Genomic DNA, 22,147 nt, shown 5'->3' with positions numbered 1-22,147 from the left:
CTAGTGTGACCCCGTTTAGGCATCATGTCGGACATCGAAGACTCCTTGGGCCTGAGTATTGTCAGGGTGAGCCACAATGGCTGTCTGGGTACCGGGTGTCCACCACGAGGCTGCAGGAACGCCGTCCACCTGACAGGAGACACGATGACCCATTTCACCACCGCCAGAGTGGCTTACATCACGCCGCCGCACGGCTGGGAGAGCGTCTGCCCCTGCAACGGTATGAAGGTGTTTGCAGTGCTCCATAGAGTACACCCTGTACACCCTGTACATGTCACTCTATAGAGTATACCCTATACGTACATGTGTACTCCATAGAGTATACCCTGTACATCCTGTACATGTGTACTCCATAGAGTACACCCTGTACATCCTGTACATGTATACTCCATAGAGTATACCCTGTACATCCTGTACATGTAAATGTGTCTCTTTGTATGAAGGTGTTTCCAGTACTTGATAGAGTACATCCTGTACGTACACGTGTACTCCATAGAGTACATCCTGTACATACACGTGTACTCCATGGAGTACATCCTGTACGTACACGTGTACTCCATAGAGTACATCCTGTACGTACACGTGTACTCCATAGAGTACATCCTGTGTATGAAGGTGTGCGCTTCCTGCGTTGCTGTGAGATGATCCTTGACGTCTGGCGACAAGTAAAGCTTCTTGCTCCTACCTGACGGGAGGTCGTTGGCGTGAACTGGCGGAGTTATCATCTTGTTGGTTTGTGTGGGCATTCCTGGGAGGATTAGCGGCGTGCAGACGGAATAAAGTCATTATCCGCTTGTTTTGGAACTGCTTTTCACTCAATGGCGTTTGGGTCTCAAGAGACTGGAGCGGGCCGATAAGCGGCGGCACCAATGAAGGCGTGAGGTCAGCGTCTGTCTTTCCTTTAACAACCAGATGAAGTTGGCACACCCAAAACCTTCTTTCATTTCTTCAACCCATTCTGATCAAATACTTTTATTTGCCTTTGTCACCTCATCTCCAACTTGACATGTCCACCAGTGGGGGCTCCTCTCTGAGGCCACCAACCCAAAGCACCTCCGCTAATCCTACTGACTGCTAACAACCACAGGTCATTTCTGGGGTGTCCAAAGAGCGGTCTGGGGGCCATTTGCAGCCCTCGGCTCTTTTTTATTGGTCCGCTTCACATTAAAAAAATACACACTACCGGTCAAAAGTTTTAGAGCATCCCAGTTGTTCCAGTTATTGATTGAATTCAAGTGGTTCACGTCCAACCATCCATCCGTCCATCCATCCATCCATCTGTCCATCCATCTGTCCATCCATCCATCCATCCATCCATCCATCCATCTATCCATCCATCCTCCATCCATTCATCATCCATCCATCCATCCATCCATCCATCTGTCTGTCCATCCATCCATTCATCCATCCATCATCCATCTATTCATCGTCCATCCATCCATCCATCCATCCATCCATCCATCCAACCATCCATCGTCCATCCATTCATTGTCCATCCATCCATCCATCATCCATCCATCCATCCATCCATCGTCCATCCATCCATCGTCCATCCATACATCCATCCATCCATCCATCCATCCATCCATCGTCCATCCATTCATCGTCCATCCATCCATCCATCCATCCATCCATCTGTTCGTCCATCCATTGTCCATCCATCATCCATCATCCATCCATCCATCGTCCATCCATTCATCATCCATCCATCCATCTGTCCGTCCATCCATCCATTCATCCATCCATCCATAGATCCATCCATCCATCTGTCCGTCCATCGTCCATCCATCCACCATCCATCCATCCATCCATCCATCCATCCATCCATCCATCCATCCATCCATCCATCCATCCATCCATCGTACATCCATTCATCATCCATCCATCCATCCATCCATCCATCCATCCATCCATCCATCCATCCATCCATCGTCCATCCATCATCCATCTTCTATGCCACTTATCCTCACTATGGTGGAGATAGCATCAACAACGCTTGTTCTTGTTCCACATCAAACTGTAAGAACTTTTTTCATAGCGAGCGGCGGGCCTGCGTCCTCAGTGTGTCCTGTCTTTTCAGAGTCAGCACTGAGGTTCCGAGAGCAGGCCTACCTCAAGTACCTCCACGGGATGGACGAGGACCAGCAAGACTTCACGCTGTCCCTGAGCTTCAGAACCTTCCGGGAAGAAGGTCTGCTGGTGTTGGCCAACGGCACAGACTGGGGAAGCTTGCAGGTAAGATCTCACAGAACACTTTGATTCCCATCCTTTTCCTTCCTGAATCATCTTGAATGAAGACGTTAGGGTTTTACTGCCATGATTCACACCTTTATTCTGATAAGACTGCAACTTTCTTTCTTCTTCACATATGACTTTTTTCTTCTGATGTTTGGACTTTTTCTGTGAAAACGACAGCGTTTTTTGCCATTGTTGCTGTTGTTTTTTACTCCCCATGCCTTCATTTGCATCATAGTTTCACTTTATTCTTGGAACATTAGCATTTTCTCCGCAACCTCATTTGCCAAAAATGACTGCTTGACTTTATTTTGTTTTGTTTGTTTCTCATAAAATGACGACTTTTAAAAAATAACATATTTTTTCTTTCATATTTGAACTCTATGCCACTAAAATGATTTCCCTCATAATATTATGAATTTAGCCTCAGAGTAAAGTAGTATTACATATTATAAGTAGTAATACTGGGAGGAAGTGAGTAAAGTGGTATTGTAGTACGACAGGTGCTTTAGCCTTAAAAGCGCAAGAAGAAGTGCGTTGAGGCGGTGCCAAGCTAATGTGTTCATTACGGCCTCCAGGCCACACGGGGGCGCCGGTTGGCGTGAAGGACCCCCAGTTGAGTATGAGTTGATGTCACGCTGACTGTCAGGTGGTGGCATGCATGCTAATGTGTAAAGGAGCCCATCCCCCATTGGCAGGCTTTATTACCAGCCCCCACAAACCAGCGTGCTCACTCACTGCCGCTTTTAGCACCACCAAGCTGCTCCCGCCTGCACTTAGCGGGCGTGTGCGTGTGTGGTATGTATGTGGGGGTGTGTGCGTGTGTGGTATGTATGTGTGTGTGTGCGTGTGTGCGTGTGTGTGTGTGTGTGTGTGTGTGTGTGTAGCAGCAGGAAGCTCCCTCAGCGTATGCCGGCAGCAGTCGGGGTTGTTGATTTATGAAGTTGCAAAGGACCGCTTTCGGTCCCACTGGAGCTCGCCTTGGCGCCGCGCCCGCTGCACATCCACTGTGCTGATACTGTAAATCCTCCTCAAACATCTCCCAGCAGAGATGGCACTCGCTGATGTAAAATACATTACAAGGCCTAGGCTTGTTCCGCCTCCAGCATTTGTTCGGCATCCCTCCCCCTCTGTGCAGTCATCCATTCACCAGAGGACTTTTCTCATGTCCGTCCCACTGCAAACGCACCTGAACCTGAACCTGAACCTGAAGCCGTGAGCACACGTGCAGGGGCTGTTAGAATGAGGCTAGCAAACGAGCATCAATAAAACATCAGAGGCTGCGCTGGTCCCACACCAGCCTGCGCTTCCACCATGAAAGCTTGTAATTTGGGACGGAGCGCTGAGTGTGCACAAACATGAAGAGGCTCCCACTGATGCCCAGGAAACCTGCACGTGGCATTGTCGAGTCTTCTTGTCAATCACAAACACGGCGACACTTAGCTTCCTGACGCCCGCGCACGTCCGACTGCACTCTGACCTGAAGGTTTGGTTAAATTTACAGCGGGATCAACTCACAGGAAGCTACTAACAATAATAATAATAAAAATAATGGATTAGATGTTATAGCGCTTTTTAAGGCACCCAAAGCGCTTCACAATGAAGTGAAGCCATTATCACTGGTGGTGGTAAACTACATCTGTAGATACAGCTAACCTGAGGTGGTCTGACAGACAGGTGGCGGCTAATTGGCGCCTACGGCCTCTCTGACCACCGCCCTAACAAAACCACTGACCCTAACCCTAACCCTAACCCTAACCACTAACCACTAACCACTAACCACTAACCACAATCTTACCCTAATCCTAGCCCTAACCCACCAAACATTCATACAGTGTGGGCAGCACTGGAGGCAAGGTGGGTGAAGTGTGACTGGGTGGAGGGAGCGTGATTTCCGGAAGACTCGTTCCTCCTCCTGAGCCACTGCCACCCCCGATTATTCGCTGTTGTTGACTCTGCTGCCCAGGCCAGATGCGGAAGAAAGATATGATGTGAGCGCTAGCACAGTGCCGGTGGTTAGCACGTACATGAAACTGTAAATGATTTCTAACGTTTACGATAAGACAGCCTGGCCAAGGTAGAAAGTGAAGAAAACAAATATACAGCAGAGCCCCGTTCAGCCTTCACCCCAGCTAACGTGTTTTTGCTTTAACATAAAAAATGTACGCCCAGATGTTGCCTGGGTGCGTACATTCGTCACTGACATGCGCCTCCAAGTCTTTTCATGTTTCTTATGGGAAAAATGGTCGGTTGCTTGGTTAGAGTCCATTTCGGTGGAAGAAGCCAACCACGCTTCCATGCTACGCTGTTGTGGTTTCACACTGCTGACGTTAGCATCACATAAACGTAAGCATTTTTCCTAGCGTTCACCTTTTATGTTCACTAATTCATAATCAATGACCAAATACAGCAAATAGTTCATCATACAGATTATTAGCACAGAAGCATTTCAAATGAAGTCAATCAATATACATTCATTCATTCATTCATTCATTCCTGAATAAATATACTCATTCATTAATTCAATTTCAAGACAGATACAGTAGATTTAATATGTATCAAATAAATACTTTTATGTAGACATGCTTTATGCAAACAAGTTGAATTGAATTCATCATCCATTGATGGTATAATTCATTAGTTTTAAAAATATCAAATAATAAATAAATATCATATCCTAAGATAACTAAAAATAGATAGATAACTACAACTTATATTAGATTATATTTATGTAAGTAAAAAAAATATGTATACATGCATTGTGCAAAAAAGTTCATTATTATTAAATATTATATTGATATATATAATATTGATTGTATGTATGCTTACTTTTCAATAAAATACATAATTAAATAAATAAATAAATATGTATATAAAATATATCAAATTAATAGTGTTGCGCGGCGTGCGCAGGAAAGCAGTTTGTAATGGATCCCAAGATGCAAAAGACAAAAGAGGTTGTAGGACAGGCTTTAATAGTCTCTGTTACCGGTCAGAACAAAAAACAACGGTGCAATAAGAAAACTCAAAAGGGCACCGCGACAAAAAGAGAGAAACTGTACCAGGCTGGAAGGAGCTACGGGACATGTAGCAGGACTGCTCAGGAGAAGGACTTGGAAGCGTGGTGTAGCCTAGTGATCCGGAGGAATAGCTGAGTGCCGGAAACAGCAACAGGTGAGTATAAGTAGGTTAGTTAATGATGAGCAGCTGCAGCACATCCCGCAGCTCCGCCCCAGGCAGGAGGGACCAGGGTCTGAATGCAAAACATCAGCCTGAGTAAATGCACCAAAACAGTGACAGTCAACAATGACCCAAACATACCAGTATAGTCACAGCAAGGTGTGACAGTATTCCCCCCCTCCGTCAATGGACGCCCCCTGGCGGACTACCGGGCTTGTTAGGGAACCTGCGATAGAAGTCAGAAATAAGTGTTTTGTCAAGAATGAGCGACCGGGAAATCCATGACCGATCCTCTGGACCGTAACCCTCCCAGTCGATCAGAAACTGCACCCCCCTGCCCCGCCTCCTGGCATCCAGGATGGTCTTCACTGAGTAAGCCGGATGGCCCTCTATCTGTTGCGCGGGAGGAGGGGGCGCAGGTGGGGGATTCAAGGCGGAGGATGCCACCGGCTTAAGGCGGGAGACGTGAAACACTGGGTGGCACTTGAGGGATGCTGGCAGTTTAAGGCGTGCTGTGACGGGGTTGATCATCCGCTCCACTTCGTAGGGCCCGATGAATCTTGGGGCCAGTTTCTTTGACTCCCCCCCCAGGGTGATCTCCTGGGCAGATAGCCAAACCCTCTGACCGGACTTGTAGTTTGGGGCTGGTTTACGACGGCGGTTAGCCAGTCTTTGGTTGCGTCTGGCGGTGCGTAGTAGTGCGTCCCTAGTGTTGCGCCAGACGCGGTGGGCGCGGCGGAGGAACGCTGCCACTGAGGGGGTTGTACAGCCCGCCTCCTGGGATGGAAAAAGTGGGGGTTGATAGCCGTGGACAACATGGAAAGGGGAAAGGCCTGTGGAGGAACAGACGAGTGTATTATGTGCATATTCGACCCATGGAAGGTAGCTGGACCAGGAAGACGGGCGCTGGTGACACACGCACCTCAGTGCCGCCCCCAAATCTTGGTTGGCCCGTTCCGACTGTCCATTCGACTGGGGGTGATGGCCGGATGATAAACTGGCTGTGGCGCCCAGCGACTTGCAGAAGGCTTTCCAGGTAGCTGACGAGAATTGTGGGCCTCTATCGGAGACCACGTCCTGGGGGATCCCGTGAAGGCGAACCACGTGTTGGACCAACAACTTGGCGGTCTCCAATGAGGAGGGAAGCTTACGGAGGGGGATAAAGTGCGTCCATTTGGAAAACCTGTCCACTATCGTCAGAATGACTGTAAATCCTCTGGAAGAAGGTAAGCCCGTGACGAAGTCTACTGCAACATGAGTCCATGGTCGAGAGGGAATGGGGAGGGGTTGGAGCAATCCCGCAGGGGCCTGATGAGAGGGCTTGCTCCTGGCACAACTGGTACAGGCCGCAACGAAGCTTCGTGTGTCCGCTTGAAAGGTCGGCCACCAGAAACGCTGGGCCAGAAGGAAGGCCGTCCGCTTGGCTCCCGGATGACAGGCAATCTTGGAGGCGTGGGCCCACATCAGCACCTCGGAACGAAGCGCCGCCGGCACAAACAGTCGGTTGGGAGGGCAACCTGCTGGGGGAGGGGAACCCTTGCAAGCCTCTGCGACGCGTCTTTCTACCTCCCATCGGAGGGCCCCCAGGATCCGGGACTGGGGGAGGATGGTCTCCGGAGAGGAGTCCTCTACGGCGGGCGCAAACATCCTCGATAGTGCATCGGGCTTCCCGTTGCGTGACCCTGGGCGAAAGGTGATGCAGAAGTTGAATCTGGTTAAGAAGAGTGCCCACCGTGCCTGTCGGGGGTTCAAGCGGTGGGCAGCGCGGATGTAGGCCAGGTTCTGGTGGTCCGTGTAGATGGTGAATGGCTGCGTAGCGCCCTCCAGCCAATGTCTCCATTCCTGAAGGGCTAGTATCACCGCCAGGAGCTCCCGGTTGCCGATGTCATAGTTCCTCTCTGCTGGGGACAGGCGTCGGGAGAAGAAGGCGCAGGGGTGCAGTTTCTGATCAATGCTGGAGTACTGGGAGAGCACGGCCCCTACCCCTGAGTCGGACGCATCTACCTCAACAAAAAAAGGGATAGAAGGATTAGGATGTATCAACACCGGAGCAGAAGTAAACGCTGCCTTAAGACGTTTGAAGGCCCGGTCCGCCTCCAGCGACCACACAAAGGGTAGCTTGGAGGATGTAAGCTTATTCAGAGGTTCTGCTACCTTACTAAAGTTCCGTATAAAACGGCGGTAAAAATTAGCAAACCCCAGGAACCTCTGCAACAGCTTCCTTGATATAGGAGTGGGCCACTCGACCACTGCCTGGATCTTGGCAGGATCAGGTTTAAGTTGACCCTTCTCCACAATAAATCCCAGAAAAGATACTGAGGATGCATGGAACGTACACTTCTGGGGCTTAACAAATAACTGGTTCTCCAGGAGTCTTTGAAGGACCATTCGCACCTGCTGAATGTGTAAGGACATGGAAGGGGAAAAAATTAAGATGTCGTCCAAGTAAACGAATACAAAACGGCCAATAAAGTCCCGCAAAATGTCGTTAATAAGGCACTGGAAGACGGCCGGGGCATTGGTAAGCCCAAACGGCATCACCAAATACTCAAAATGCCCGAGTGGTGTATTAAAGGCCGTCTTCCATTCATCCCCCTCTCTCACGCGCACCAAATGATAGGCGTTGCGCAGATCTAATTTTGTGAAAATTACGGCGTCATGCAGTGAAGTAAAAGCAGAATTGAGAAGGGGAAGGGGGTACTTATTCCTAACTGTGATCTTATTGAGGGCGCGGAAGTCGATGCATGGCCGCAACGAACCGTCTTTCTTTTTAACAAAAAAAAATCCGGCCGCGAGAGGGGAGGAAGAAGGGCGGATATGGCCAGCGGCCAGGGCGGTGGAAATGTACTCCTCCAGGGCTCGGTGTTCGGGTTGAGAGATATTGTACAACCGGGACGAAGGTAGTGGTGAACCAGGTAATAAATCTATGGTACAGTCATATGGGCGGTGAGGTGGAAGTGTCATGGCTCGGTCAATAGAAAAGACATCGCTAATGGAGTGGTACTCCCTAGGAACCAAGGACAGGTCAGGAGGGGTAACAGGTAGAGACTTAACCGGAGGAGCGGGAGAAGATGCGGTGCGAAGGCAGTGACTATGGCAGAATGTACTCCAATTCGAAATCATTAATGTTTTCCAGTCTATGCCGGGACCATGCTGGCGAAGCCATGGTAGCCCGAGTACAAGCGGTGCTGAGCGCGAAGGCATGAGAAAGAAATTAATAACCTCGCGATGGTTACCCGAAAGAAGCAACGATAGGGTGCGGGTTTGATGGGTGATATTAGCCAGGAGACGTCCATCGAGCGAACGGACATTCTTGTGATTCATTAGCTCTATAGTGGGAATATTCCAAGTCTTTACAAAATCACAGTCAATAAAATTCTCGTCCGCTCCTGAGTCAATAAACGCACTAACCGGGCATGCTCCCCCTGACCATGATAGCATACCTTCCACCTGAAGTCGACCCACCATAGCCGAAGGAGCAGCAGACGCTGGTGACACCGATGGCGACTGTTGAGGAATGTCCCCGGTGGAAGAGGAGCGCTGTCTGGCGGGTCGAACCGGGCAGTGGGAGATGAGGTGTGCTGCGCTCCCGCAATACAGGCACAGCCGCAGACGAAGCCGTCGACTCCTCTCAGCTGAAGAAAGGCGACTGCCTCCCAGCTGCATGGGTACAGCGACATCCTCTGGTGGCAATCCACAACTGGAGGAGGGGGGAAGGAGCGGTGCAGGGAGGCCCCCTGGAGGTGGAAGAGGGAGCTGACGTGTCGATTCGGAAGGCTCCGCCCTCCGCTGAGCGCTGCGTTCCCGTAAACGGTTGTCCAGGCGAATGGACAGCATGATGAGCTCCTCCAACGTCTGGGTCTCGTCCCGGGAGGCCAGCTCATCCTGTAGGCGCGAGCTGAGGCTTGCCCGGTACGCGCTTCTTAGTGCCTTGTCATTCCAGCCGCTTTCAGCCGCCAAAATGCGGAAGGAGATGGAGTGATCCGCCACTGACGAGGAGCCTTGACGTGTCACGAGAAGGCGGCTTCCTGCTTCTCGTTCTCTCAACGGGTGATCGAAGACACTCCGAAGTTCAGTGACGAAGAGAGGCATACTGGAACACAATTCCGGCTTGGAGTCGCACACCGCCATTGCCCATCTGGCCGCCCGGCCGGAGAGTAGGCTGAGCATGTACGCCACCCTGGCTGCATCTGTTGTGTAGGTGTGCGGCTGCTGTGAAAAGACTAGGGAGCACTGGTGAATGAAGAGCTGGCACTGTCCAAAATCCCCTTCATAGCGCATTGGATGGGGAATGCTGGGCTCCCGTGATGAATAAGTGGCCGGTACGGCGATGTCCGTGCCTCCGGCGGCGAGCGGCGTGTGGTCGGCAGAGACGGCGGGAGGTGCACCTGCCAGCTGGGCGTGCAGCTCCCGGACGAGTGTGGTTAGCTCGTTAAGGGTTTGCTCGTGGTGGCTGATACGCTGGCCATGAGCTCGGAGCGCCATTCTCACACTTTCATCCTCCGCGGGATCCATAGTATTGACTCAGCTATTCTGTTGCGCGGCGTGCGCAGGAAAGCAGTTTGTAATGGATCCCAAGATGCAAAAGACAAAAGAGGTTGTAGGACAGGCTTTAATAGTCTCTGTTACCGGTCAGAACAAAAAACAACGGTGCAATAAGAAAACTCAAAAGGGCACCGCGACAAAAAGAGAGAAACTGTACCAGGCTGGAAGGAGCTACGGGACATGTAGCAGGACTGCTCAGGAGAAGGACTTGGAAGCGTGGTGTAGCCTAGTGATCCGGAGGAATAGCTGAGTGCCGGAAACAGCAACAGGTGAGTATAAGTAGGTTAGTTAATGATGAGCAGCTGCAGCACATCCCGCAGCTCCGCCCCAGGCAGGAGGGACCAGGGTCTGAATGCAAAACATCAGCCTGAGTAAATGCACCAAAACAGTGACAGTCAACAATGACCCAAACATACCAGTATAGTCACAGCAAGGTGTGACAAATAGAGTCCATTTAAAGAAAAAGTCGAATTTATATCATATTTGATGTATATAACATACTTATAAATAGTACATATATGTATGATTATATTATTATTCAATGAATATGGGAATACTATAATGAGTATAATGAGTTATATGAGTGTCATACGACATAGTGTATATTACACTGCCAGGGTGTACCCGCCTCTTGCCCAAAGTCAGCTGGGATAGGCCTAGAAATGGATGGATAGATTACAGATCATTATACTACATTATAATCATATTCATTACCATTGGAATGACATATATTCATACTTTAGAACTGGATCTTTTTCAGTGAAATACATATACACTACATACAGTATACAGTATGAATAGAAATACAAATGTATGACAATTCATAGATGGAAATAGTATTATATGATATGATGTTATGTACATGAAATAAATCTATAGTGGATGCAAAATGAATGCATTTTTGCGTGATGATGAGTTAGTGTGGTCGCCAACGTGGTTGCTTTTCTGTCATAATAAGTGAAGCACGCAAGAAGATCCCTCTCACAAGAAGGCACTGCGATGTTTATTGGCTCTTTTTATGACGCCGCAAATCCTGGAAGCTGACGCAAGCCGCCATCAGACAGACATGAATGAAATGCAACATAAAAGTTCATGTGTAGCATCACCAGTGATGAGCATTACCACGTGTTTACTGCCACCAAGTGCACACAAAGATTCCCCACCTGTGAAAGTGGACATCTCCCGAGCAGCAAACCATCAAATCAGTACTCACAGGGAGAAGTAATCGCTGAAGAAAGATTGCTGTCATTAGCAAAGCAATCCATGAAATGGTAGCTCCAACACATTTGCCGCTCCAGCCCCAGCAGCAAACCGACAGCCGACGTCCACAAGCCAAATCGTGACATCACAAGATGATTCGGTTTGGTCGTCCCTCCAAAGGCGTCTGCTCCGTTTAGCCCAGTCAGTCACGAAGGCTGACCTTCAGCCTACGAGCCTTGGCGCCATAGCAACCAGCTGTCATCATACATGAGCTTACATCAGCGGCAGCATTCACGTATGTGCCCATATCAGGACATACAGTCAGGACCTCAGACTACAGTGGGACAGGAAGTCAATGCTGAAACACGTCACAAAGGTATTCACGGGGGGGTGTGAACACATCCTTGTCATAAAGAACATCCACAGTACGAGACCCCAATGGTGTCTGCACGCCAATCATGTCGGACATAGACGACACCTTTCTGACGCTTTCCACCAATATCGGAACGAGTAACTCACATGGCCTATTGTTGCTGTGTTTAACCACATCTCAGCTATCCAAAAATAGAATTTAACAAGAAAACTGAAAAAAACAGCAGTTTTACAAGAATCAAATCAAAATAGGAGGAGAAAAAACTGGAGAAAAATGTGTAATTTTACGAGACCAAGGTGGTAATATTACGAGGAAAATAACACCATTTTAGTAGCATACCGTTGAAATATTCATACTTCTTTTTTAAAGTCGTCATATCATCACAAACAAACACAACAACAAATAAAGTTGTCATTGTCGGAAAATTACCGGGTGGTAAAAGTTATAATTATACATTTTACAAGAATAAAGTCAAAATATTCACAGAAAAATGTTGTACTCTAAGGACAAAGTCATCTTAATTTTCCAAGAATAATGACATAAGATTATGAAGAAAAGAAATGTCATTTTAGTAGCACAGAGTTGGAATATCAAAGAAAAAATACCTTATTTTTTGTACTATTTTGAGAAACAAAGAAAGTTAAAGTTTTTGCAAAATTAGGTTGAGAGAAGAAAGTTGCAATATTTGAAATATTATTAAATGAAAAGAAACAGCAAAAATGGGAAAAAAGAAAGCAAAGACTGAAGTTGATGCTAATAATCCACTTTTCCACCTACATCTTAAAGCTGAGAGGCAGTTTTTTCAAGCATAAAAATGGCTAAAGGACGTAAAATACAAATATAAGGCATTAAGAAGACACATTCGAAGACATACAGTATGTAGTATTCTACACTGGTCACTAGGTATCAGTAATGTTACACTGATGAGACAATAGCCACCACAGGAAGTACTGTACAGAACAGGAAGTAAAAACAGAACAACAGCAAGGGACTCTCCCAATGCTAATATGACTTATTATATATTATGTCTTATTTATATCTTATTTTCTCTGATTATGTCTACTATATTGGGTAATAGAAGTGTAAAGGTGACTATAGGGGTGTTATTTTATGTCTATAGGGCTCTAATCATGTTAACAAGCGTACTTAGAAGGCGGTAAACAGGTTTTCTATGTTTTATATGTCTTATTTTCTCTTATTATGTCTACTATATTGGGTAATAGTAGTGTAAAGGTGACTATAGGGGTGTTATGTCATGTCTAGAGGGCTCTAATCATGTTAACGAGCGTACTTAGAAGGTGGTAAACAGGTTTTCTATGTTTTATATGTCTTATTTTCTCTTATTATGTCTACTATATTGGGTAGTAGGAGTGTAAAGGTGAATATAGGGGTGTTAGGTCATGTGTAGAGGGCTCTAATCATGTTAACAAGCGTACTTATAAGGCGGTAAACAGGTTTTCTATGCTGGAATGTCTGGAAGCAGTGAGCCGCCATAAAAGAGGGATTGCTGTGTTTCTAATGTCAAATGGAAGTTTGAGTGTTTCATGTTTTGTTGTGTCCTGCTGTGCTGCTACGTGATGTGAAACGTGTGATGTTACGTTACTTCTGCTGTAGGAGAAAAGAGGAAGATTAATCTTCATCTCGGCCGTGTCTGATAAGACTTGAGCAGATCTTATCCACATTGAGCAGTCTGTGCTTTCCAAAGACGGCGCCTTTCAAGGCGTTTAGCATCGATTTGTTCATTAACAACTTTATTGTCTCACGACCTTCACCTTCCCCCCTCAGGTGAGCGGCGGCCAACTTCACTTTGTCTTCAGCTGCAGAGTCCTCGCTCCCGGACGTCTGGCACTGAGGTCCCACGCCGTGTCGGACGGCCGCTGGCACCGCGTCCTGCTGGAGGTCCAACCCGCGTCCTTGAGGCTGACCTTGGACCAGCAGCCTCCAGTGTCCGCTGGCCTGGCGGCGCCGTGCCGCATGATGCGCCCCCACGGCACTTTGCTGTTCGCCTCCGACCGCCACCAGGATTCCGCCCCTCCCGGAGGTCGGCCAGGAAGATTTGATGGCTGCCTGGAGCACCTGGAGGTCAACGGGGAGCCAATCAGAGTGGGGGATGCACCGGAGTGGGTGGGGCCCGGCAAAAGGAGAGTGTTTGGGGTGTACGAGTGCTGCAGCACGGGGGGCGTTTGCGACACCAACCCCTGCCAAAATGGAGGCACCTGCCAGGAGGACCCCAGTGGAGGTGAGAGACGTCTTTTGCACAAAATGGAAGCTTTGAGACAAAAAGTCCACTAAAAAGAAGGAAAGTGTCATCGCAAGTCAGACGCAAGTCAAAGCATGACACGTGTCCTTCTTTTGCTGCCGTGGATTCCTCAGGAAGCATCCTGATAGCAGGAAAATATTTCATCCCACCGAAGCAACTCTTCGGGCTGAGATCGCTGCTGGCGTCCCGCTCTGACCTTCATTAGCATTCCAGCTTATCGCTAATTGGGCCTCGCCCATCACTCCTTGTCAGAGATAGCAGCTTGCTTTGCAATTCATGCAGAGCGTCCTCAAGGATAATGAAGATCACCTGCACCTTTCAAGTCTCGTCACTTTCTCAGGTGGCGCCACCGAGCTCCTTCAGCATGAAGACTGGAACGTTCAAGCTGGGGTGTCCAAAGGCAGAAAAACAGAAACGGAAAAGAAAAAAGTCTCCATAAAAAGTTGTTTTGTTATGTTTTAAGATATCTAATTCATACGATAAGCTACTTTGTTTGTTTGGATTGTTACGCCTGGACGTATCCTGGCGTGTAGAAACGATCAAACACCAAAACTTCATTTTTTGCTTTCAAAACTGAATGAAAATGTGTATTTAGTTAGTCGGTGGCTGACGCAGCAGCTTCAATCTCCAAGCACTGCTGCCTAAAACAGCACATTTCTCAATCCTTATCATTACTATTATTATCATTATCATTATCATTATCATTATAGTTGCACATTACTTACAGACACCTGATGCACTGGTAATATTCTCTTACAAAAAGGGTCCAGTATGCTCTGCACATTTCTGTTTGTGTGCCTGACTGCGGCACAAGCTCAACTCAGTCAATCATTGCTGCCACTAGGTGTCACCAAAAAACACAACCACCCCCCCATTTGCACTTAAAGGCAGCACATGTTGAATAATGTGGACAAACACCATCATCATCATTGTGTTCTTATGTCTTCATTGCTTTCCAGAGGCTCGCTGCGTGTGTGTGGGACTCTTCCACGGCTCGCGTTGCCAGAGAGGCAACAACCCGTGCGCCTCTCAGCCGTGCACCGACGGCCGAGTGTGCGTGCCCAAAGACCAAGGCTACATGTGCAACTGCACGCAGGAGCGCGCCGACGCAGGGTAAACATGCTGAACACATGATCAACGTCTTCTCATGGTCGCTTGTCCAACAACCCACAACTCAAAGTTTGCACTTTGGTGGCAAATTAGGACTGAAAGAGATTTGAAAAGTAACCTCCGGCAAAGCCAAACACATGTCCGTCCTGTCAGGTGGTGATGTTCCACTGCGGCCCCGTAGGTGGTGGCATTGCTTGCTGCAAAGTGGGCGCCAACCACCACACACATGCACACACACCTCTACACACACACATGCACACACACACACACACCTACGCACGCACATGCACACACACACACCCCTACACACGCACATGCACACACACACACCTCTACACACGCACATGCACACACACACACCCCTACACACGCACATGCACACACACACACCTCTACACACGCACATGCACACACACACACCTCTACACACGCACATGCACACACACACACCCCTACACACGCACGTGCACACACACACACCCCTACACACGCACGTGCACACACACACCTAGGCTGTGTCTCAGTTAGTGCACTTAGTCTCTGCACATTTGCATACGTACACTTGAAGAGCATAAGTACACACTGTTGTACTTAAATTTAGTATTTTTAGTGCATAAATTCTCACTTTTATACACTTAGTATTTTGAGTGCATAGGTGCACATTGTGTACTTACACTTATTCATGAGTGCACAAGTGCACACTTGTGTACTTACACTTTTCATTGAGTGCATAAGCAATGCACATTTGCATACTGAAACGTCATCCTTTCAGTGCATTAGTGCACAGTTGCATACTTACACTTTTAGTGCAGAAGTGCACATTCGCATACTTAGACGTAGTCTTTTGAGTCATAAGTGCACATTTGCATACCTAAGACTTTTGAGAGCAAAAGTGCACATTTGTGTACTTACACTTAGTCTTTTTAGTGCATAAGTGCACATAGGCATACTTAAACGTAGTCTTTTGAGTGTATAAGTGCACATTTGTGTACTTAGACTTCTGAGTGCATAAGTGCATGTTTGCATACTTACTTTAATATGCAAATGCATGTATTCCAGTCATGCAATTTTGGACAACACGACGCTGTCAGAATTCCCGCAATTAATCTAAGAAATATTAATTTTCTTAGGTTTTCAGATTAAAAGAAATATATTCAAATTTGGAGACAGACATTGGACAACAAAGATATGCTTGAATATTTTGAAGATTCATGAATTATGTTGAGAGAAATTAAGGACAATGTCAAAAAATGTCTTTAGCATTTGTATTGTTACATAGCACAATTTGACGCCCTTTTGCGCATATTTAGAAGGTTATTTACCGGTGCATAGTCCAACACAAATCAAAGTTTTGTTAAGTGCTTTAGCGCTACCAACCAACAACAAAAACAGACCTGGATTATAGTTAGGGTTAGCGTTAGCTCAGGGTTAGGGTTAGCATCAGTGTGACGGTTATGGTTAGGGTTAGCAGCAGAGTTAGCGTTATCTCAGAGCTGGCGTTAGCATCAGTGTCAGGTTTAGGATTGGGGTTAGGGTTATCTCAGGGGTAGGGTTATCATTAGGGGTAGAAAGTAAAAACATAAAAATATAAAAGCTATCTACTGTTAAACAATTAAAATATTCACGTGGTGGTCTGCACTTAATCACCACTGAGGACAACCATCACGTTTGGCGTGTGTGTGTGTGCGTGTGCGTGTGACGTGATTGGAATGGAGGTGGATGACTTTTCCCCTCCAGAACCTCTCCAAGCTTTAATGTTCTGTTCCCGCCTCATAATCACTTCTGCATGACTCCTGACTGTCCTTCCAAGACGAGAGGTAAAAGATCGTGCGGCTGCCATCGTTCGGTCAGCTGACATTGACCTCTCTGCGCGCCCTCTTCTCTCGAGTGAGAGCGAGTCCAACACATTCTCAGAGACAAACTCTTGAAGAAAGTCATTTCAGAAGATTGGAAGCTGTTCTAACTCCACATTTTCTTCACGTTCTCCTTCTAGTATCCGTCCCAACACTTACATACAGTCTAGCTGTCTATTGAGATGTTGGACTTGCATTTGTACACTTAGTCTTTTGAGTGCAAAAATGCATTCACACTGACAAACAGTCAAACACTCAAAACAGTCAAAATGGTGAGTGTGCAGTGATGGACACTCACCGCCCTCAATGGTCACGCTCTTGGCTACGAAACGGAAGCGGAGGGGTTGCCTGGAGTGGTTGCAAATCACCACTAAAAAGGAGAGACGAAGAAGCGGGTAAATATTGTGTGCAAGTGCATATAAGTGCGTAATGACATGGCTTGGGTTAGGGTGCCAAAATGTCTGCACTCAGGAGCTTAGTACCCACAGTGTGCTGGCTGAAGTTGTCTGAGGGAAGTTCCACTGTTGCATGTTGTTAACATGCAAAGCGTGAGTGGAGCAGCTGGTTGTGATTCCACGTCCCGTCCAAACTCCCAACTCATCACCAGCCTCATTAAATGCGCTCTCATGTGCACACCGTGCACACACCTGCATCCTATAGCAGGAATATGCAGATTTCCTTGTATAGGTGATTGAAGCTGTGAGCTCATTTGCATATTACTGCTCGTCTTCAGTGGAATAACACATTAGCTGTGGGACGTGGAGGGGGCGATTAAGTGAATTACAACACACACACACGCACACAGTGTGTGGTAATCATTGCTCTATCAGTGTTTGTCATCGTGTGCGTCACACGCAGGTTCCCACCTCCATCGCAGCGGGGGAATCACGACTTTTGTGCAGCAGGAAGTCGTCCATCCACATAGGAAGACTGACCTAACGCATGCATGCCCGTCCATCAAGTTAATATTTCATTTGTCTGTGGTTCTCCCCAAGGGTGGCGTGTCGTCTGCTGGTCGGGGATGAGATCCTGCCCGAAGTGGAGTAGTTTAAGTACCACGGGGATGGAATGGGAGATCAACCGGGGCGATTGGAGTCTGCAGCAATGCGGACTCTGTCTCGGCCGGTTGTGGTGAAAAGGGTTATGGTTAGCTCTCAATTTAGCGGTCCATCTACGTTCCTACCCTCACCTATGGTCATGAGATTTCGGTAGGGACCGAAAGGACAAGATGGCGAGTGCAAGCGGCCAAAATGAGTTTCCTCTGTAGGGTGGCTGGGCTCTCCCTTAGAGATAAGGTGAGAAGCACTGTCGTTTGGCAAAAACCAGGAGTAGAACCGCTGCTCCTCCGCATTGAGAGGAGCCAGATGAGGTGGCTCGGGCATCTGGTCAGGATGCCGCCGGGACGCCTCCCTGGGGACTTGTTCAAGGCATGTCCAACTGGTAGGAGGCCTCAGGGAAGACCCAGGACACGTTGGAGAGACTATGTCTCTCAGCTGGCCTGGGAACGCCTCCGCTAGAAGAAGTAGCCGGAGAGAGGGAAGTCTGGCCTTCCCTGCGTAGTCCTAACCTTGGGCAAGCGGAAGATGGATGGATGGAAAAAAGTCCCTTAGGATGCGTTAGCATGATGTCTTTGTTTTACACCGCTGACTGTCTGAAACCCTCAAATTAAGCTTCTATTGTATTTAAGACAAGACGTGTTTGCATTGGTGCTGCCAGAAGGGAAATAACAAATGATCAATTTCACAGAACAATAAGGTACAGCGAAGATCCACTCGTTCCTTATGCGCACTATCAAAAGCAAGGTAAAATTTTGGCAAAAAAAAAATGGACAAAAGCTAAATCACACGTAAACTTGGGCGTACAAAACCGAGGTTTAACTAAACTGGTGTGAAAACGTTAGTGTTGATGGTTTGGAAGGCATAATATCAAAGTCTTAAAGGGTATCACTGTTACATTTGACTCCTCAACACCTCCTTTCCACGTCATGCCGGACGTCCCACAATCCTTTGCCATCTGAGCAGTGAGTATGCTCAATAGCCACTTCATATTCCGCCATGTACGTCTATAAACCCATGAAAGCACATGCCTGGCAATGTGGACGCGGGACACACTGGTCTACAATATCGCTTCATGAGCACATGGATGGAAGTGAAGAAGGTAGCGGTTCACAGCTCAGCACACAGAAAGGTAACACATGGATAACAATGTTGACTTCTGGCCAACGATGATGGAAGCTGTGTGAGGCGTGAGAAGATCCTACTGTTGGTTGACCATTTATGGCAAGATGTTTCTATGACCTTGAGATGTTGCTTTACGTGTGATCCATATGCAGCTGCTAGAAGTACATAGAAATATATACATAGAAATATATAAAAAATAATATATTCTGCTTAATAGATGAATGTTGTGTGCATGAAAACATCATGAATGTTGTCGTTCCTTGGATACGTGCTGCATCACACACATGGTTCACATGTAACTTTAAATGTTTAATGTTTCAACAGATTCAGATGTGATTAATGGACAACAGCTGCGGGATTATTATTTTTTCATTCATCCATTTTCTTACTGTTGTCCTCCAGGTGTCACAATCTGGTGGATGTCTGCTCTCCCAATCCGTGTCCCGGAGGCTTCCACTGCAAACTTTCTGATGGTTCCTTCCATTGCGACCCCCTGCCCCAGGTCAGTCCTCTATCAGGTCCTCCGACACAACATGTTGTATGTGACGTGACCGACGTCTGCCGTCCGTCCTCAGGTGTCTCCCGTGGTGGGCTATGTGGAGATCATGGAGATTGGCGGCAGCGTGCTCGGCCTGCTGCTGCTGGTTGCCATCTTTGTCTGCGTCAGAAAACGCCACGTTCAGCAGCAGAAGAAGAAGAAGGCTGTCTGCGTGCAGGACTCCAACGGGTAACCTCATCAAATCATCAGCATGTTTTTTAGTGCGTCCAGGTTAAACAGGAGACAGACCATAATGACCTCAGAAAGCAGCGAGACTTCTATACAGTGGAAGCCTGTTTAGATGCATGGAGATGTCAAGGGTTATGGGGGGGGGGGTAGGGTTAGGGTTAGAGTTAGGGTTAGCAGGGGGGGTAGGGTTAGGGTTAGGGTTAGGTAGGTAACCCTAATCCTAATCCTACCCGACCCTTTTGTAGATGTTGACTTAAAGGTTTGAAGTTAGGCTTAGGTAGGTAACCCTAAACCTAGCCCTAACCCTAATCCTACCCTACCCCAACCCTCAAGTCACCATCTACATACGTGGTCAGCCGCTTTTGTCAACGCAAAATTTGATCTTAGGTTTCATTTCTGTGAGAAATGGGGCGATGATGAAGTCAACGTGAATCAGCCACTCTGAGGGGCGCTGACGGGTTCCACTGTCATTCACCAATTTCATTTTCAACCTCTATGGTGAATAAATGAAATGTCTAATCAGTTGTTTTCTATGCTTTCTGGATTGTTTCAGTTATTTTCCGTCCAGTTTGGCCAAGAGCCTGAAAGCTGGCGACCAGGACGTCCCTCCTATGGAGCTCAACTCCATGGGGGCTCCCACCAACGACCTGGACCACTCGCCCTTCAGGTCACTGCGCCCACGTAGCCACATCAGCTCGGGGGGCGCAGTCTCTTCCTCCAAACCTCACAGTCCGGCGGTATGCAGCGTGGCCCCCAACCTGCCCGTCAGACCTCCGTCCAGCTCCGACAACGACTCAGTCAAAAAGAACCACTGGGACCTTGACTATGAAGGTACTTTAGGAGGTGACATGCACGCCACACTCAGGTTACGCTTCTTTTGTCTCGTGACACTGTGGCTCCCCCCCCCCCCTGCTTCTTTGTGCTCAACTTTGTGAAGTAGCAACGTTGTCCTGTCTCAGTGTATTTTGGCTGCGTGTTCTTCTATCTCTGTATTCGTACGACCACGTATTCTTGCAACCGCATATTTGTCCTCGGTCGTATTCTTCCGACAATGTACTCATCCAGCCATGTACAGTATTCTTCCATGTACGCATCCTTCCCACTCGATTCCTTCCCACCACATGTTATTCCGACTACTTGTTCCTCCTACTTTGTATTCTTCCCACTACTTGTTGGTCCGACTACGTATTGTTTCGACCACGTAGTTGTCTGCCTATGTATTCTTCTGACTACTTATTCATCCAGCGTTGTATTTTTTCGACTACTTATTCGTCCGACTACGTATTCTTCCACCAAAGAATCCCCCCAACTAAGTATTACTCTGTTCTTTTTGCACAGTATCATTTCTGGGAGTACGCCGTAACCACGGAAGACGGGTGTGTGTTAGCACCTGCATTCAAATAAGTCAACTATTAGTTGTCACTTGGAAGAGTTGCACAATAAAAAGCTTGTTCTTGAGCCCACCCCCAGTTTAGTGTGCTGGTTAGTGTTTAGCTGTTAACATGTTCTTTATGCTAACTGTTCTGGCTGCTGACTTGTTTTTACGACTTTAAAAACAAACAGGAAGTTTGAAGCTGAGTGTCCTCCATTATCAAAAGTCAGCAGCCCGAACCTGGAGCCGACCCGCCGGCCGCACAGCGCCGCATTTGGACACTAATTAGGGCTGTTATATTCCTATCTTACGCACAATTTGAGTGATGAATTGCAGGCGGGGGTCAGCAGCTGCTGTCACGCGTTGGTTTCACTGAACGCAAACGAGTCATTTGCATAACGCAACATTTCATGAGGCCTTGAGCGGCTGCTGAGGGGGGAGGGAGTTTGCACTCTCACCAACTGGGGGCAAAGAAAGCACTCGTGTCACAACGTCCTCTTCAGCCTGGAGTCGCCATCCTTTCCATTGGACGACCTTTGACCCTCTTTCTGCTTTCCCTGAGCAGCTTCCTGTCTTTTAGCTGGCTGTCGTCTTCTACTTCCTCTCTCACTCGATGAGAGGATGTTACACGTGGACGACCCCGCCTCCCCAGCAGCCATGAACAAGCATAGACAGGAAGTCACATGCGAGACATCACAACACATCATAGCAGCTCCTGCTTTTAACAGACCTCAACTTCTGGAATACTCCGTCATGGGTACTCCGTGTACACGCTCTACTTACTTCCGGAGGAATGTGTAGTATGCACCTCCCTCCCATCCCCTCCTCCTTCCATTCCCTTCTTCACCTGCTTTCTCTCTTTGTCTCCTTCCTACCTTTCTTCCTTCCTTCATGCTTTCGACCTTCCTCCCTCTTCATTCTTTCCTCCATCCTTCTTCACTACTTCTTTCTCCCTTATTCTTTCTTCCTACCTTCTTGCTTCTTCCCTCCTTCCTTCCTTCCTTCCTTCCTTCCTTCCTTCTTGTTCCTTCCTTCTTTCTTCTTCCTTCCTCCTCCCTCATTCCTTCCTTCCTTCCTTCCTTCATCCCTCCCTTCCTCATTCCTTCCTTCCT

General features: G+C 47.7%; 1 protein-coding gene across 3 annotated transcripts in view; it reads left to right on the top strand.

Moving 5' to 3' along the window:
• The window catches only part of fat2 (FAT atypical cadherin 2), a 117,469-nt gene that overhangs the window by 94,098 nt on the left and 1,224 nt on the right, over nt 1-22,147 (top strand). For 2 of the 3 annotated variants that reach the window (XM_054793106.1, XM_054793105.1), the window contains 7 exons: nt 20-220; nt 2,081-2,235; nt 13,319-13,772; nt 14,753-14,906; nt 19,339-19,438; nt 19,512-19,663; nt 20,217-20,494. In XM_054793106.1, coding sequence (XP_054649081.1) covers nt 20-220; nt 2,081-2,235; nt 13,319-13,772; nt 14,753-14,906; nt 19,339-19,438; nt 19,512-19,663; nt 20,217-20,494 — 1,494 coding nt within the window. Of the gene's footprint in view, nt 1-19; nt 221-2,080; nt 2,236-13,318; nt 13,773-14,752; nt 14,907-19,338; nt 19,439-19,511; nt 19,664-20,216; nt 20,495-22,147 lie in introns of those variants that run through there. The other variant, XM_054793107.1, reaches the window with a different exon arrangement.

The sequence above is a fragment of the Dunckerocampus dactyliophorus genome, chromosome 11, assembly GCF_027744805.1.
Source record: "Dunckerocampus dactyliophorus isolate RoL2022-P2 chromosome 11, RoL_Ddac_1.1, whole genome shotgun sequence".
NCBI lineage: Eukaryota > Metazoa > Chordata > Actinopteri > Syngnathiformes > Syngnathidae > Dunckerocampus > Dunckerocampus dactyliophorus.
The sequence above is the reverse complement of the archived record's forward strand: the minus strand, read 5'-3'. Positions and strand labels throughout refer to the sequence as shown.